Here is an 18,675-nt window from a genome sequence, read left to right on the forward strand (position 1 = left end):
CTGAGTCACATCCCAACTCTCTTTATTTTGTTTTCTCTCTTTATTTTGTTGGGGGGGGGATGGCATCTCATTTCTATCTGGCACATCTTATATGAATCCATATAAGAACTCCAATAGCATTTGGGGTTCCACATCATTCCCCATCTTACCCAAAAAGGGAACAAAGTCTGAGGAAGTCAGCAACCTGCCAGAGCTACACATCCACACATCTGGCACATTCACTCAGCTGTGCGCTGCATTCTCCTGGGCTCCAGAGTCCTTATATGTTTCCAGCTGCAACGCGGCCTCTTTAGCTAAAGACTGAGCTATTTGGGAATTCACTCTTGTCCTTGAGTAAAATCTTCTAGAAAATTTCAGGATGCCAACTAGGGGATAATTCCCTCTAACCTGCTTCATTTAGCATGTGATGATGGGGTGTCTGGGGGCTGGTACGGAGGTTGCCTCTCAGCTTTGTTGGCACTGTGACACAGCAAGCCCATCCAAAAATGTGTAAGGAAAGAGAAAGGTCTTGACAGTGAGCCCAGGTCTTTCTTTGTCTTGTGAGGTTTTAACTACTGTAATTGCTGATCATGTGAAGTAGTCTGTTTTTCATGTATCTATTTTTATTCTGTGTCTTATCTGCCTATCTGCTTTTCTTCCTTGTGTTTTGTTTGTTTGTTACCTCACTTGAATCCTGGTGGGTGTTTTCTCGTGAGTAGTATTGCCTCGGGAAAGCACACATTCTCTCACACACATATACACACAATGATCACATGAAGGCTAAGCAGGATAAAATTTATTCTTTAAAAATAGCTCATAGTAAAGTCTGCAGCAGATGACTTTCTAATCCATACTGTATTTAATTGGCTGTATTGAACCATACTACAAATTAAGTCTTCTCTGTAATTTATTCTGTCAGACAGTAACCCTCCAAACAATTTGATACTCCATTTAAACATTGGTAAATGGTTCATGGAAATGCAAAAGGAAAAAAAAGATTTAATGATCATAGAAACCCTATGTTCACAGAATGAATCCTATGTGAAATGCCTTGAATTAGTCCTATCCATTCATTCAAATTTATTGAGCACCTGTCATGAGCAGTACTCATCTTAAAATGAGTTTGGTTTGTCATTTTTCCTTCTTGTCTCCCTCCTTCAGTAATCATTATATATATCACTTATTTTTCCAATGGAATAATTTTAGGTGTTGGGATAAGATTGAGGAGAAACACACATGGAACTTTCTCAAGGTCTAACAAAGGTCCCCATAATACCTTGCTCTCAGGACTTGGTTATTCTATTTTTATCAACCTAGAATGCCTTCACTCCTAAGAACTTCCCATTTATTTTTCAAGACTTAGTTCGAGATTTCCCTCCTTGCTCTAGGTCTTCCCTGATCCTTTTCTCTATCCGGCTCTCAGCCAATGTGATGAGGGCTATGTGATGTTCATTTATAGATGTATATCTTTGTAGACCTTGCCGTATTATATGGGGTTTATCAGTTTCTTTGCTTGACTGTGTTATGAGAGTGTAAGCTTTTTAAGGAAGGGGCTGTGATTTAATTACTGCATAGATATAGCACATGAGAACTAGAACATAAGAGGGACTCAATAAATGTACATGGCGTGGGTGGAGAGATGTGAAACAAAATTAAGAAGGGCAATGCATCCTCCATAGAAAGATAATTACAGTGCATGGGGATTGAGGCATGGGAATCATTACTAAGGGAAATAGAGGAGTCAGTATGGGTTCATTGGATGAGCAAGATGTTGATGCTACACTTTGAAGTAGAGGTATGATTTAATTGTGTATGTAGTGTAGTTATAGTGAGAGAAAGATGGAAAGAGGGCCATCAGCAGGGACAACCAGTAAGTAATGGCAGAGAGATGGTAAGGTATAAAATGGAGAGGAGAACAGGGGCTCCTTAGCTTATTTGCAGGTTATTTGTAATCACCTGAAGTTCACACATGGGAAGGAGACAGGTTAGGTTAAGGAGTCTGAAGCTTGAATACTCCTTGGAATTCGTTAGTCATGATTTTATCCACAGAACAAGGAAAAGGGCTCTGAATAGGCCAGTCATGGCCTAGAATTCCCCACAGAAATAGTCTCAGCATGAAGATATTCTTCTCCTGTGATCCAGAGGTTTATCTTGCTTTTTTGGCCTTGGGTAATAAGCAGTTATCACTCAAAAATTTTCTTTTTGTCAGTCCTGGGTTGGGTGCTGTCCCTGAGCTTCTTTGTGCTAAGGCTAGTGCTTAAGCCACAAAGTCATTCCCAGTATTTTTCTGAGTAGTTCATTGGATATTAGAGTCTTATGGACTTTTCTACCCAGGCTGGCTTTGAACCGTGATCCTCAGATCTCAGCTCCTGAGGAACTAGGATTACAGGCATGAGCCACCAGCGCCTGGCTCAAAAATACTTTCAGAAAAATCAGAAGCTATGTGTTCTTTAAAAATGGCTGGAACTCTAAATAAACTCAGGGTCGTGCTGCTTCAACCTTTTGTTCTAAGATACTTCACACTTGTGACTTTCTGACCTCATATTCCTGCAAGAATCCCAAACAGCCTCAGTCCTACCTGCTGTCTTGTTCTCCATTTCCCTTGCTTTCATATTCCAGCTCATCAGGAGTCATTATCCTTTGGTTGACTCTTAGAGAACCAGTAGCCTGAAGAAAGGAGAGCTTAATTCTTCATAATCCTGTTCTTTTCACAGTGTTTTGTCATCCTGACTAGAAAAGAGAAGGCTTGGGTTTAATACCAGCTCTGCCAGTACAATCTCTGACCCTGAATCCTTTCATGAGTAAACTCGAGAGTTGAACTACATAATGTTTAAGTTTCCTTCTGGCTCCAAGTGTCTTTGATTGTACTGATTAAATCTACTTGAAGACGTGGGGCAATTTTGAGGCTCAGTGAACAAGTGGGCTCTGAGTTGCTAAAATGAATGTGGTACTACAACTATGGGATTAGCCGAATTCTAATGTATTTGTATTTCTAAGTGTCTGTATTATGTCTGCATAGTTAAGGCTGAGGAAAGTGGAGATACATTCCCTCACTGACTGTTAGTTTCCAAATGAATGAGATACTTTCAAAGCACTCCCTTTTAACATGTCATAAAATTAACTACAGGAAAAGATAATGCTCCAGATATCTTGGAGTGCTTCATGCATGTGCACCCACAGCTACACTTTGCAAAGGCAATATTGGGTCTTGTCAGGCATTAAAAATATTTTGATTCTAAAGCACTTAATGAGGATTCCCAGATAAATTAAAACATCTCCAGCTGCTGTCTTGCATGGGAGGTGATATTTTACCATTGCACATCTCCAAATCTAATTCCACCAGGAAGACTTCTAATCGCAGTTTAATTTTAGAGCAATATTCTACTTGGCAATCAATAAGGCACTGTCGTCAAACTTTGATTTAATAGGAGACGCGGATAACATTCTCCACATTATGCAGAGTTAGAAATACTTTCAGGAAAGGAAGAGAAGAAAAGAATGCCTTTGTCTCCTATTTTCCTCTGTGGCATGCCATTCTAGCTCACAAAAGCTTATAAATCAATGCCCCCATGTCGTGTGAATATAAATCTCATCAATTTTACATCATTAACACCATGGAAAAGCTACCCGCTCTTTGAACAAATTTCCTCTGCTAGCTAAATATATCCTCTTGATAAAACAAAAACAAGTGGATCCTAATTATTTCACTGACAGACACTTCCTCCATTTATTTGTGTCAAAATCCATTAGAAGTATGTAGAATCTCCTTCCCATTTGAGGGCAGTCACACCATCCTCAAAGTGTGAGGTCTAGAGGCCAGTAAGCAGCCCTAGCAGGTTCTGAAATCCAGGGAAGAATCTATAAGTAGTCAGAGAGGTGAGCAAATGGTTAGACTCTGAAAGGGTAGGGCAAGCTGAACAGTTCTGTTACAGCAGAGCATCTGTGTGATCAGGCAGTTGATAAGACTTCAGTGTGATAAGGATTGGCCATTTTGGAAGAAGACTGTTCTAAAACTAAGGTAATAGGCCCATGAAAGCCAGAGGCCCCTACAGTGGGAGGCTGCCTTGAGATGGGAGGTACTGGCAATTCCTTGTTGTTTGCATTCCCTAACCAACCTCCCCTGTGTTGTATTTTTCCCTCCCTCCATCAACTCAATAATAGGAAAGATTTGATCCACTAAGATACTTCATTTATATCATTCATTTTGCGGGGGTGGGGGATGGGAAGGAAACTGTTTAAGCCATAACTAGTTACTGAAATACAAGCTAAAGAATAATAAGAGCAGTAAACAGATGTAATGTTTTCTCAGAAGTTATATCAATTAAAAAAATTTTCAATGTAAGAAAAGCGATTGTCTTACCTAAAAGCTTCTTTCAGGAGGCATAACAAATTCTACCACTTCTACAAATTCCACTTTGACCTCTGTTCCTTCCAAGACTGTCATTCCTTCAAGACTAGATCACCTAAGAGACAGGGATATAAAAGACTAGGGTTATGTCTGCATATCTAAATCCTGAGTCCAACTTCTCTTGAATCTCTACCCTTCCCTAAGGGAGTGCAAAATACAAGAAACTTGACGTTATGATAGATTGATAACTTCCCACTTTACCAATAGTCTAGCCTGAATCCACATTCCCACACACTGAAAATATGATTTTAAAGACCCAGCCCACATTGTCTGAGAAAAATTAACCCAGCTTCCTGACTGACTTGATCATGACTCAAATCATAAGGTTTCCTGTGTGTTGTGCTTGAAGATTCCAGAAGTTCATTACACACTTCCATGGCCTGTCAATATGACCAATGGATTCTTCTTTCCTTCCTTTGTACACTGTCAAATATAGATCCTTAGGTCCCTGGGTATCTTCAATATCTTCAATCCCAATGAACACTGATTTTTCCCTTGTTAGCAGACTCCTGGATTTTCCACCTTACCTGCTGCTTTTCAGGCATTTAGATAACAGAGATAAAACACAGCAAAACAATAATTTAAGTCGTTTACCTGGGTATAATACATGTCTATAATCCCACCACTGAGGAGACTGAGGCCAGAGGATGAAAAGTACAAGGCCAGCATGGGTACTTGAAGAGTTTCTTGTCAGCTTGACTTACACAGTAAGACCCTGTTCCAAAAAATAAAAAAGAGGCTTCCAAAGGGACTTGCTAGTCCTCAAGTTCTTATGGGCAGGGACTCTAGATTGGAGGTGATCTGAGCATCAGAGGTTAGCTAACTGTCAATGAGTAAGTCTCTTTAGAAGTTGGCTGTGACTGGGGCTCTGAAAATATGCTCAGCGCTTAAAACTGAAGCATCAAGAAAAAAATTACACAGTGGGAACCAAAACATGACTTCATAACAGGCACTAGATGCTATAGTTTATGGAGTAATTACAGCTAAATCATTATCAATATAGGACAGATCCTGGATTCGGTGTGTTATGACTAATAACTGGAAGAACAACATAGAAGCAATTTTAAATGAACATGTTTTCGTTAGTGTGGACAAAGAAATTTATAAACTTATGAGGAAGAATTTGTTTCACAAAGGAATGTATAAACATATTAGGAATAATTAAATATTTGTGTCACTTTGGAAATTTTGACATTTATTAGGTGCCTCTTTTTTTTTATCTTTAAGGATCCCTGTGCGGATTTTGAGTAAGGAACCTTATTTTTTGTTTGGCAGTATTAGAGTCTGAACTCAGGACCTACAACTTGCTAGGCTGCACCTGCATCTCAGCTTTTTGCTGGTTATATTGGAAGTATAATTGAGTAAACTTTTGCATCTGGACTGGCCCTGAACTTTGTCCATATATAATTACCGGCATGAGCTATCTGTACTTGGCTTTGGGTTTGGAACCTTTGATCTATTGCATACTTCTCATTTGCTAGAAGAATAAATGGAGATCCGGAGATGGATACAAGGAACTTTACAAATGCTAGAATTCAAATCTCTTGGTACCTGATATGATATGAACAGACAGTCCATTATAAGGATTTTAACATATCACAAACATGCAGTTATATCTATAGCCTTGTACAAAGTACTGTCTAATGTAGATTGTTATAAGATAATTTATTGAGGAAAGTAAACATAAAGATCCTAATAGGTTGGTGAACATTATATTTTGAAATGTAGAAAATAAGGACAGAAAATAAGGACCAAAAGGTCAACTTCAAAAGATTTTACTCATCATCAGTCCCAGTTTACCTGAATTCAGCAGCTATGATGTAACCTGGTACAAGTGGCTAAGAGGGCAGAGACAAGGAGGGAAGAAATATCCCATCAGAGAAAGAGACTAGCTTTTCTAAAGGCAAATATTGAGGACCTGGTGTTATTGCAAGTAGCCCTTGAAAGACAAAAGGGGTTTGGGCAGGTGGGTAAGAAAGGACATTACAAGCCAGGCACTGGTAGCTTACACTTAGCAACTCTTGTGGCTGACATCTGAAGGATCTCAGTTCAAAGCCAGCCTAAACAGAAAACCCTGTCAAACTCCACCCCAAAACAACCAGCAACAAGCTTTGCTGGAGGCACAGCCCAAGTGGTAGAACACAAGCTGTGAGCAAACAAGCTGAGGAAGAGTGAGGCCCCTGAGTTCAAGCCCTACCAATGAAAAAAACAAAAACAATAATACATACTATAAGACAATAAGACCCAGACTTAGAGAATCATGTGCCTACTTCCAACTGCCAACTTCAGACAAAATAGAGAAGTTGTTCATTCTTTGTCTAGTGCCCTCACTGGCCAGGAAAGTGATATAATCACGCAAAGTTTTGGTCCTGTGAAAGTTCGGAGCACCCTCTGGAGTTACTCAGGGTACCCCTTGGAGGCAGTACACAGAGCCTGGGTGGGTAGTATCAAGCCCCAGCTTGGCCGGGGCTACGTCATAAAGATAAACGGAGCAGAGGCATACTGTCTGAATTAGACTAGGTAGCTCTGGCAAGGGAAATGAAGCCACCTTCCCAGATGCTCACTGGGTACCTATCTTCTCCATCTCTCTGGTCACAGCATTGAGACCATGGAGTGGAACCTCCATTTCTCAAGGGCACGCACAGCTATTTTTTCTTCCATCTGGACTAAACAGCTTTTCAAAAACCCTTTGAGTCTTTCACTGAAACACATCTCTTATTGATCCCAGCTCAGAAGGAAGGCTCCCTGAAATGCATTCTTCTTTTTGTCTCTGATAGGCCCTTCAGCATCATCATGCTGTTCATGAAATCTCCTACATTGCCAAGGATATCACAGATCACCGGGCCTTTGGATATGTTTGTGGGAAGGAAGGGAATCACAGATTTGTGGCCATAAAAACAGCCCAGGCGGTAAGTATTCTAAGGAGGGCACCTTTCTTTATTCCTTGGAGAAGTGCAGTATCCCTCTTCTGGTCTGACTTGTGACCCACTGAACGATCACCACCTCCGGTGGCCACTCAGATACCCACCTAGAAAAGATAAATAGCCAGGAAGCAAGCAAACACACGTATACTCTGTTACTGTTCTTGTTTTTGTTTTTAAGTTGCAATTGGTATTTCCTAATGACTAATTATTTTCTTTTCTGATTAAAACCAGATAGAGTCATGTACACAAATAAATTTCTTTGTGTTCATAGCCTGATTTAAAAATAAAATACGGGAAAAGAAATAGCTCTTTTGCATGTGGTCTACCCTAATTTCATTGTATTCAAAATCACTAATAAATAAAAGCAATGCCTTTTATGCTTATGATTATTATGAATTTGCAAATATAATTAGCTGGAGAAACGAACTTTAGCCTAGATGCAATTTGCTAAACCAATATAAACAAGGTAGAATTAATTAAGAATGGAGGCTTTCAGTTTAATAGAAAAAGGAAGGGCTGTGGGTTGTAACCACCAAAAAAAAAAAAAAAGGAAAAGGAAAGTAAAAACAGAAATTGGTGGCTGCAGTTTCACATCATTCCCTTATTAATGCACTGTTCTACTTTTCACTCCAGGCTGAACCTGTTATTCTGGACTTGAGAGATCTCTTTCAACTCATTTATGAACTGAAGCAAAGAGAAGAATTGGAAAAAAAGGCACAGAAGGATAAGCAGTGTGAACAAGCTGTGTACCAGGTAGAGCTGTGAATTTATCCTGGTGCTCTGAGAGGTGGGAACTTGGAACTGTCGGATGTGAACACTGACAGACAGGCCCTTGCCTGCTGCCAGACAGAAATCAACAAAAATGGAAGGTTCCTGTGTAAACTACAGGTATCCTCACAGCCCCCTAGTCTCAGAAATTCCAGCTGTGTCCAAGTAAAATCTCTAATCTAGAGAAAGACTTGGGGGGCAGGGGGAAGACTGAACACACACAATTGCTTTTGCTGGTGTAAACAAAGGGGCCAGTGGGTGCAGGGTTAGTGGCAGAGTTTTCGTTTTTCTGTGCATGTTCTGCATTCATGACCCACCAACTTCGCCTACCCAGAGCTGTTTTCTCTACTGTCCTGTGATTTCTGAATGCAAGCTCACATCTCTCCCTCTGTTATCTTCTGCTTTATACCCTCCCCCTTCCTCACTGCGATAGACAATTTTGGAAGAGGATGTAGAAGACCCTGTATATCAGGTAATTTCTGACATGAATTTGTGTTTGGGGTGTTGCAGTGGCTACACCTATGGTGAAGCCATTTTGACAGAAATGTTTAGAATGCACTGGCTGCAAAGCCTGGAGAGAGACCAAGATGATTCCTGAGGGTGAGGCCTGCCAGCACTTCCCGCAGTCAATTTCGATAATTACTAACAGACACTTAGCCAGCAAGTGTAAAGTGGGATTTGGAAATTTGCTTCTCCCTTCTTGCCCCTGCCTCAGCCTCCCCCACAATCTATAAAAGTTTGATCCCAGGGCTGAATGTTTTCAAGAGTGTCTTGAATATTCTGACTTCATTAGAGAGAAGATGAATAATGAGGTGCCTTCTCTAAAGCTAAGAATTAGAGATGGGGCTGACATTTTGGTGACATTTGAGCACAACCCTTCAGAATGGTTTGTGAGCTTTGAACGAGGCGAGAAGTAGGAGTATTTCTGACTCAATGGTGCAGTCTGACCCTCTGACCACCACCTGGACCATCATCCCACAGAGCTGATGGGAGGACAGAGAGAGTGAGATTCCAGAGACATCTCTGCCTGGAGCTTTCTCTGAGTTCTCTTCATGGTCTGAGGGTGGGTAGAGATGATCTCTCTTGGGCCCAAGCTCTGTGCAAACAGAGCTGCAGAGAAAAAGAAAAGGAGGATCTCCCTCCCCCATGCTGAGTCCTAAAGAGAGAAAGACGACAGAAAAAAATTCCTGACTTTTTGAACATAAAAGAAAACCTCCAACTTATCATTGTAACTAGTATATATAAGTGTTCTATATATGTGTTATGTATGTATTTCTTATTGATGTATATTTTAACACACAAGGCTGGTACTATTAGGAACAAAACAAAATGGACAAGTAAAAAGGGAAGAAATACCTTGTGCTCATATAGCAAGCACAAGTCAAAGATGCACTGGTGATACATGCTTCAGTGACACACCTTTGCCTCTGAGTATAGCATGGTATCATGTTTGTAACATGAGCTTCAGTCCCTGCCTACCTGTTGGAAATGTGCTAGGTCTTTAGAGTTTAAAACATACGCATGGAAAAAACAATGTTCAATACTCAAAACTGACTCCATAAAACAAGGGTATTTACCTAAAGGAGTTTGGGATTGGTCTAAGACCTTGGGCTTTAGAGAACAAAAGGAGAAAACTCAATGGCACCATAACAAAGTTGGGGTTCCAGGCATTCCATGAAGTAGGAGTAGCAGCATATTTCTGAGACAAAAGTGCCACTTAATCAAGAGCTCATGTCTCCAGAAAAACCTCCAGGGACCCATGCCCATCAGTGCTAAAGGACTGGGCATCAAATTTCTGCAGGTTTTTCTTAGAAAGGCCAGAAAATTCAACAACACTCATTTTATTTCAGTAATCCAGATGTTTGTTTCTTCAAGGTGTTTTTCTCTTGTGCCTGTTCTATAAGGCTTGCTGTGATTTGTATCTTGAATTCTTTTTTGTATCTTGAATGCTTTTTTCCCCCTCTTCCTTTTCCACCTCTGATCCTTCCTCTCTGGCTGCTCCTGTCATAGTACATTGTGTTTGAGGCTGGACATGAGCCAATCCGTGATCCTGAAACGGAAGAAAACATTTACCAGGTATAAGATTGCTTGCCTCTTATCCTTGTACCACCACCAGTAAATGTATAAAACACTGACAATTCTAAGTAGAGAAGGGTCTCTTGGACATTCCTGGATTGTTAAAATATCTTTGAGTACATTGGCTTCCAGTCCCCCAGCAATCTGCCACTAGCTTTTATACCTTATTGTTGAAATCGTTAATGGACAGTTAGAAACAACATTTTACTTTTGAATGGATCGTGGCTATTTTAAGTAAAAGCAAAAATCAGACATTCTCATTCTTGTCTGAAAGTAATGCATTAGAGATTTACCCACTGTGCAGTCAGTGGAGTCCTTCACTTCTCAAAAGAATATACTCATCAAATTTCTTTTAAAAGCCATCTCTACTACTGAACATAAGGGACAAATTCAAGACTGATATGTGAACCAATATTGAGAGTCCTTGTAGAATAAAAAAAAACAAGGGCTAAAGATTTAGTCATTGCTAAAGAAAGGGTAAATTAGTATCTCAAATATCTACTTAGGGAAAGAGTACCAAACATCCTTTTAAACTCATTTTGTTCTCACAAACTAAATCATAAAATCAGTAGTTGAATCCTGCTTTTATAGGAAGAAACTGAGGCTCAGAGAGGTTGAACAGCTTCTGAGGGCCAAGACTTCAACCCCAGCGGGAGCAAAGGAAAAGCTTGGGTTCCTCCAGCTTCTACCCAGGCATTGGAATTGCTGCACATCAAATAAATACAACGACCTGCAATTTGTCACTAATTAGAATTTTAGTCTTAATTTAAAGCATAAACACTATGGGAGAAGGAACAGATTTAATGCATTTAATCAGTGATTTTCATTTCCTTAATTGACTTAATTGTGTGGTCTATTATTCTGCCTTGGGCTTGCATTACTTATGAAATAAAAGTTAAACATATTTTTTTTAATTTCTATCAAATGTGTAGAATTCTAAATGACCAAGTATAATGTTAATTCTACCAACAACTTGCTTTAAAACCAGCCTGTAGGAATAATAATTTAAGTGTTTTTCTCCATTGGATCCATCTGGATTCTAGTCAAATGTGAAGTTGTGCTCTGAGGTTTTGTTTAGTCATCATTTAGAATATGTCTGTCTATAGGAAGTTGCAGTTGTATATACTGTTGGATTTTAAAGGAGTGTACAACTCTGAGGTGTTTGATGCAGAGGACTAAGAGCCATTAATCCACCATCCTAGAAAAACAGAGTTCGTTTTTTATCACAATGTAGCTTTGCCCAAGGAGAGGCTACTAGCCAGATCTGATAGCTCAAGCCTACAACCCTAGCTATTTAAGTGGCAGAGACAGGGAATCAGGAATCATGGCTGGTGCCCATCCAGGGTGTAAACGTTCACTGAGACTCCATCTCACTCAATGGCTGTGTGCAGTGGTGTGTGGTTGCTATCCCAGCAACAAAGGAAAGCTCACATAGGAAGATCACATCTCAAGCTGTCCCCCATACAAGGTTAAGGCTCTAATTGGAAAATAACCAGTATAAAAGGGGGCTGAAAGCTTGCCTCAAGTTGTAGAAAGGCTGGCTTGCAATCAGCTTAGCTATTAGCTGAGCCTCGTGGAAACAAGGAAGCATCTCAGTGTCGTAGAAAGTGCTGGCTTAGGCTGGTGCAAAGCTGGGCTACGGTTTTGGCTCTGTCACCAACAATGTTTAGTTTTTGGTAGTGGGTCAGATTCTCTCCCAATCTCAGTTTCCCCAATGATTAAGTTGGGGAACGTCTCTCCTCCTTGACTTACAAGTTGGTGTGAGGAGGAAACCAGCTCCTGTGTGGAATATAAAAACAAAGAGTCATCTTTGGGCACAAAATATGGACACTCTTGTCCGGTTGAATCTCAGCTACTGATCCAACTTGTCAGCTTCTTTCTCTGGGCTCAAGTATCTCTCAGGAAAGCCCATTTACTGCTACTTGCACAAGCAATAGCCAGTACAGGACTCTAGGTCTTCAAAGGGTTGGATTACTTTCTAGGGTAATAAGACTTTTAGAAAGGGGGCTTCATGTGTGCTGATTGTGGGCTGGCTCTGCATATGAGAATTTATACGCAACATTTTTGCACTCTCCCCCTCTTCCACCCCTGTAGTGAGGCTCACAGAGAGATGCCATCTTGCCAGGGTGACAGGGCTGGGACAGCTAGAATCTCCATAGACAGGTCTCTTTGACCTTTATAAAGAAACCAATAAATCCTGGAGCTCTTTTCAACTCAGTTACTTGATCCTGAGTTTCCAATTAGATTCTGATCATGCTTTAAGTCACTATCTAAAAAAAAATCACACTTGTTTTTAACAACTCTGCCCTCTCCACATCCCCATCTGTCCATCATTAACAGGACAGCATCATTTAAGGAAATGAATATTTTATCCCATCTATTGGAAAGGCCTGGGGTCATGTTTCTCTCCTGCACAATCAGCCTGCTTGGGCTCAATGTACTTAACAAGAGATAAGCTTTGGACCTGAAGATAAGCAGGGCTTTTAAGGCACTGCTATTAAGAGCCTCTTTCTCATTTTTTTAAAGGCTAGTAAATGCTGCATAACTATTTCTCCTGAGTCCGTGGTAATATTCCTTCTATTACAAGCTAGGCCCTTGTGTTTTCTGGAGAAAGGCAAATAGACCTGAGACTACCGTTTTGTAGCATTGAATGAAGTATATAATTTTTGTATCTCCATTTCCTGGGCCATAAAACAAGGGTAATTCATTACCTGCTTCTGGAAGTTATGTGAGGAGAAGTGAAGCAAGGAGGTGGTATCTGGGCCATGACAGCTTCCATACAAGCGCTCCTTCGCTTCCCTTGTGGTCAAGATCAATGCCCTGTGCCAGATTTTATGGTATGTATTGAGTGAAGAAAAACCCACAGAGACTGCCAGAAATCTCTCTTGACCTTGCTTTTTTTTTTTTCTGTCAGTCAATGAGCTTGAACCTAGAGCCTGGACACACTGTCCCCGAGCTCTTTTGCTCAAGGCTAGCACTCTACCACTGTGCCACTTCCAGTTTTCTGGGGGCTAATTGGAGCCATACCTCCACTTCTGGCTTTTTTGCTGGCTCATTGGAAATATAAGTCATATGGACTTTTCTTCCCCAGGCTGTCTTCAAACTGCAATCCTCATATCTCAGCCTCCTGATGATGTAAGATTACAGTTGTAAACCTCCAGCTGAGTCTCTACTTTTATGCCACCCAACAACCCTTGAAGGGCTTGCCAAAGTGTCCTCTGTGAACAGCACGTAAGGAGTAATGTAAAGTCTTTCATCAACTTCTTTATGAGCACCTAGCTTATTCTAGACCTCTGAGAACATGGTCCTCTTCTCTATGGACTTCAGAAGCAACTCCTTAAGTCTCATGACAGCTAGATAAGGAAAAGTGAGTTTTAGAGGGCAGTGTGACCTGCCCATGTCACGCAGCCTAGAGCAGAGCCATGATTAGCAACCAAATATTTCCTAACCTTTGCGACTGAATTTGCAGTAGTCTATGTAGACTGGATGGATCAGATATTCAGAGAAGGGAGCGAGGGCCAAAACACCCATTGGTAAATGCTGGATGATCAGTCCTATCTCTGTTTAACCAATATTTATAGGATAAAAAAGCAACCATGAACAGTTACTATGTAGTGCTATACTTCCCGTGAAAAGCTAAAGCCTATTTTATGAGTAGCCTGGTGACAATTCCATCTCCCCAACAAGACCAGAAGCTCTGCTACAGTATCAAGGCTACACCCACCTTGGTTAGCAGCCTCATCCCATGAAAGGTACAGTGGTGCGTGACACAGAATAGGTACTTAGACATTTTTATTTTATTTTACTTTATTTTTGTGTGTCAGTAACGAGGGCTTGAACTTAGGGCCTAGGTGCTGTCCCTTAGCTTTTTTTGCTCAGCACTAGAGCCACTAGAGCCACAGCTGTACTCGAGGCCTTTCAGTAGTTAGCTGGAGATAAGAGGCTCACAGATTTTCTGCCCAGGCTGACTTCAAACTGCAATCCTCAGACCCGTCTCCTGAGTAGCTAGGATTACAGGCCAGAGCCCCCCCAGTGCCTGGCTGGAAATTTTGACTTGTTAATAAAAATAATTTTTTTATTTATTTGGGTTTTTTTTGTACACTTGTGTTTACAATAGAGTACAGAGTATGACTCCAAATCTAGCCTAGAGAGGCAGGCCAGGCTTCCGAGAAGATGTCCCATCTGAGATCAATCTTAAAGGACAAACAGGCAGATTGATATCTCACCCATGGGAGAGCCAAGTAGAAAAGCATTTTCAATTATGCACAGTTTGGGTTTATCCATCGCATGGCTTCTTCTCCATTTGCAGGGATAATTGAGAGGCAGCCGCGGTTCAACTGTGCTAAGTGCCCGTAGTAAGCAGTGAATTACGGGCAACAGAATGATGTTCGTTTTGCTCAGTAAAGGGTGAGCTAGTAAAAACAAAAGTGAGGGCTGGTAATTTATTGGCCCTCGTTAGCAAGGACTCTGTAGACATTCAGGGAGGATTCCTTCTTAATGGAGCCCAGTTACCAGGAGCAAAGAAATTACATTCTTCGTTGGCTACGTGCAAACTGAGGTTTGTGAAAACAGCTCAGGAAGGGCATCTTCCACACAGCCGTGGAAGCTCACTTGTAGCTCTGCTTTCTGCAAGAATGCGCACCAGCCTCTGGGAATATAGGATGTGTTGTCAAAGAAAAAGATGTACCTGACGCAGCTGTGTGTAGAGTGTAGAAATCAAAAGGCAAACTTTCCAGGCTTCAACTCCTGGCTGTCCCATTCTCTGATTGCTGGATCCTCTCCAGGCCTCATTTTCTTCCTCTGCATCATGGGGACAATTGTCATTTTGATAGACTTATCCTGAGCATTCTAAGGGAAGGCATATGACAAATGATCAGAAAAGTACCACCCATAGAATGTGCCCAGTCCATGCTCCTTGTTAGTTTATACTGCTAAGAATAATCAAGATGCAGTGTACTTAAAACCCCTCTATACATCCCCTGTATAATAACAATTTAAAAAATACTTAAAAACCTGACATGTTGGGGCTGGGAAGGTGGCTCAGTGGTAGAGCGCTTGCCTTGCATGCTCGAGGCCCTGGGTTCGATTCCTCAGCACCACATAAGCAAACAGAAAAAAGCCGGAAGTGGCGCTGTGGCTCAAGTGGTAGAGCGCTGACCTTGAGCTGAAGAGCTGAGGGACAGCGCCCAGGCCCGGAGTTCAGGCCCCACGACTGGACCCCCCCCAAAAAAAACAAAAAAAAAACCTGACATATTGAATGGTAACCCCCTTGTACAACTACTTAAAGATAATGAAATGAATATATATATAAAGTATAAAATATATACAAAGACCTAGTATGTAAATATATTTTATGTATAATATACTATGTGTATAATATATAATATGATTTATAATATAACATGTAATATATTTTATTAGAGACAAAAGTGACTTATTTGACCACTAGAAAGAGCCGCCGGCGTTAAAGCATTGGTCAAAATTTGTGATATCTCTCTGAGACTCACTTTCTGCAGTTTAGAAGGGAAATGATAACGCAACTCTTCACGCTTGTTAGAAGGATGTTTAACTTAAATGAAAGTGAAAAATGACAAAGGAACTGAAGGTATAAGCTCAAATTCTTAACTCTCAAAAAATGGTATGGATATCTGCTTCTTGCCTAACAAATACTTCTTTTTCTTCACTATCCCCATGTTCCTTTATGGTACATTTACCCGGCTGATATTTATGGAGTGCCTTCTGGGTGTGAGGCCCTACGCCTGCTCTTGAGGATTGCCCAGTCTGGTGGAAAGAAAGTCACATTATCAGCCTGTTATTAATCCACTGCTCCTTGGGCCCCTCCACTGGAGGTGGGAAGTAAGCGGTGGCAGCTGCTGGGGAAGGGACAGCTGATGAGTGTTTACAATCTGGAATGTTCCAATCCAGGTCCCTTGATTGACTCATTAAAAAGTATTTCACGGACTATTGTTGATATAAAATGTGTTCATATGCATAAATTTAATGTGTCAGTGACAAATTATCATTCTAACCCATCACATTCTTCACAGTATTGGGGGAACCTAATAGTTTTCTTTACCTAATATCTATTTTCGGATTGGTCCTTATGTAAACTGGCCAAGAACATAACTGAGAGGCCATTTGGTAGTAAAAAAGCTCAAAGATGCCAAGTGGCCTGCTCAGGTTGTGAGCAAAAGACCAGATACAAGCCCAAAGATGGCAGGTAAAGCAATCAGTGCTTTCTAGAACCTAGTTGCATGTTTACCTGTTTATGAGCCCTTTTCTTCATGGAAAGCCTTTTCTAATTATCACAGGGTCTGTACATGAATCTTGTACTATGACCTTGATTGGTATTCATTATCTTTTTAACAACCTAGATCTCAGTCTTGGCCCTGAAAAGTTTTCATTCTATTCTTAAGCTATGGATAACCACTTTGGGCAAATCACAACCCCTTCTTTGGCCTTAGTCTTTTCTTTATTCCAACAAGGATTATTCTTTTCACTACATGATGCATGAGGTACCTGTAGCTTCCTATTCTGTGACTTTCTAAGAGTCCCAATAGCAGCCATCTACTACATGGCACTCACCCCAGTTCTCATGTGATTTTACTAAGGGAAGGAACCTGGCTGAATGCCTTCACAGTTAGGACTGCCTATTGGGGTTGGGCCCTGACCTGCCCTAGGAACTAATAATCTAGTTAGCCACATTGCAGTGGAAATTTGGCTGCTTTGTTGTTTGAATGAAGAGTACCAGCGTTTTGACAGTTGAATTTGCTTTTTTCCCTCATAGGTTCCTACCAGCCAAAAGAAGGAAGGTGTTTATGATGTGCCAAAAAGTCAACCTGTAAGTGTAAGTACATCTTCCCTCTGCTGCAAGAGATTTGTGCTAAGACATGTCTCGGGTCTGTGAAAAGGAGCCTTTATTCTGGTATGAACCTCATATTCCATATGACTTTGTGGGGCATCATCACCAGCCTTTGTGTTCCCACAGTAGTCATTCCTCTTTCTTTCCTTCTTTCCTTCTACTGCCCAGAGATTCCTGTGGTCCAAAAGTAAGCTATTACCAAAAGTAAGCTCTGAGTCTGGCAGGTAGAATCCAGACACCATGGCATATAATAAATGGTTGAATAACATTACCTTGTAGACAGGCAGGGATTATAGGGATGATCAAAAAGAGCTAATGGGGCAAAGGACTGATCCTATGAAGGGAAACTAGTTGAACTGTGGGAAAAAACAACAACAACTGTGTCTAACCAGGTCCAAAATATTCTAGGGCAAAGGTTTCCAGCCACAGCTTTGTGATAACTGGTTAAGTACAGGACAGTGACCTTTTTTTCTGGGAAGAAAATTGCATATCCAATTACAAAGTAGTTGAAACATCTTAAAGGAACCACAGCAGAGGACTGGCCAGAGCCTTTAGTGTGTTTAAGGGTAGAGCCAATTAGCACAGCTTTGTGGAAAGCACCATGTGTGGCAGGTTTGGGGAGATCCCAGGATGTGTACACAATGACAACCATGTCTGATACGAATGTACCCTATCTGCTTGTGGGCTCCTTGAAATCTGAGCCAGAAGGGACAGCCCAGGTTCTGTGAGACTACTCTAAACCACTACTAGCCCTAGAAATCATAGGTATGGCTTTTCTAACAGGCACTCAGAAGAAAACCTCTATGCAGAGTGCAGGCAGCCCTAGGGACTGGCCTTCTCTCTGAGTTTCAATTGGTCCAGCCCCCATTATACAGTTCCCTTCAATTCAGTTAGTGTCTAGACTGCCTCACTTGCCCCTGACAGGTTGAGAGTCGTGAAGAAACATGCCCTATTTGCTGCACTGATTTCTACATTTATTAGCCATTCTGGTCACACCATCTCCACATTTAATAGATCCAGGAGGGATTCGGGGAGAAAAGCCAAGCTCTTTAGACTGATAGGCTGCCTAAAAGACCCCTATACTCACAAGTCTCATTTTTTTCCTCCTGGATCATCCCTACAAACTGTAGCTTCCAGAGACTTCACTCCCTCCCCCTACTCTCTCTGCCATCCTTTCCCAACATCTCAACTTAGCTTAAAGATTTGTGTTCTAGGGGTGACCTTCAGGCCCTCTGTTCTGAAGAGCATCATCATGTCACCCCAGCCTTTGTGCTCCTGCGGTTGCCATTCCTCAGTAAATACCCTTTCTTTCCCTCCACCTCCCAGAGATTCCTGTGGTCTTCCTATTACCAAAAGTAAGGCCTGGGTTTGGAAGGGGAAATCCAGACACCATGGCATATAATGAATGGTTGAATACCATTACCTTGTAGAAAGAATGTAGGAGAATTCCTGATAATTTTCTTTTTTCTGACTCCAAAACAGTCTTTACATAAAGGTACTAAAAGTTTTTCTTGGGAAATACCTGGGCTGTATAAATGGCATATAGTGCTTTCCTACCTGCTGTTTTCTGAATCCTAGTTGTATTTGCTATGATGACAACTTTCTATGAGGACTTTTCACCATTCCTAAAAGCCTAAGAGACAGCTCAGGCTGTCTGC

General features: G+C 41.1%; 1 protein-coding gene across 3 annotated transcripts in view; it reads left to right on the forward strand.

Moving 5' to 3' along the window:
• Positions 1 to 18,675, forward strand: part of Dab1 (Dab, reelin signal transducer, homolog 1 (Drosophila)) — a 272,348-nt gene that overhangs the window by 191,852 nt on the left and 61,821 nt on the right. Inside the window, exons 4-8 of one of the 3 annotated variants that reach the window (XM_013022255.1) lie at positions 7,165 to 7,296; positions 7,945 to 8,064; positions 8,513 to 8,551; positions 10,090 to 10,155; positions 16,943 to 17,002. In XM_013022255.1, coding sequence (XP_012877709.1) covers positions 7,165 to 7,296; positions 7,945 to 8,064; positions 8,513 to 8,551; positions 10,090 to 10,155; positions 16,943 to 17,002 — 417 coding nt within the window. The remainder of the gene's footprint in view (positions 1 to 7,164; positions 7,297 to 7,944; positions 8,065 to 8,512; positions 8,552 to 10,089; positions 10,156 to 16,942; positions 17,003 to 18,675) is intronic. The other 2 variants (XM_013022256.1, XM_013022257.1) reach the window with 2 other exon arrangements.

The sequence above is a fragment of the Dipodomys ordii genome, unplaced genomic scaffold, assembly GCF_000151885.1.
Source record: "Dipodomys ordii isolate 6190 unplaced genomic scaffold, Dord_2.0 Scaffold61, whole genome shotgun sequence".
Classification (NCBI taxonomy): domain Eukaryota; kingdom Metazoa; phylum Chordata; class Mammalia; order Rodentia; family Heteromyidae; genus Dipodomys; species Dipodomys ordii.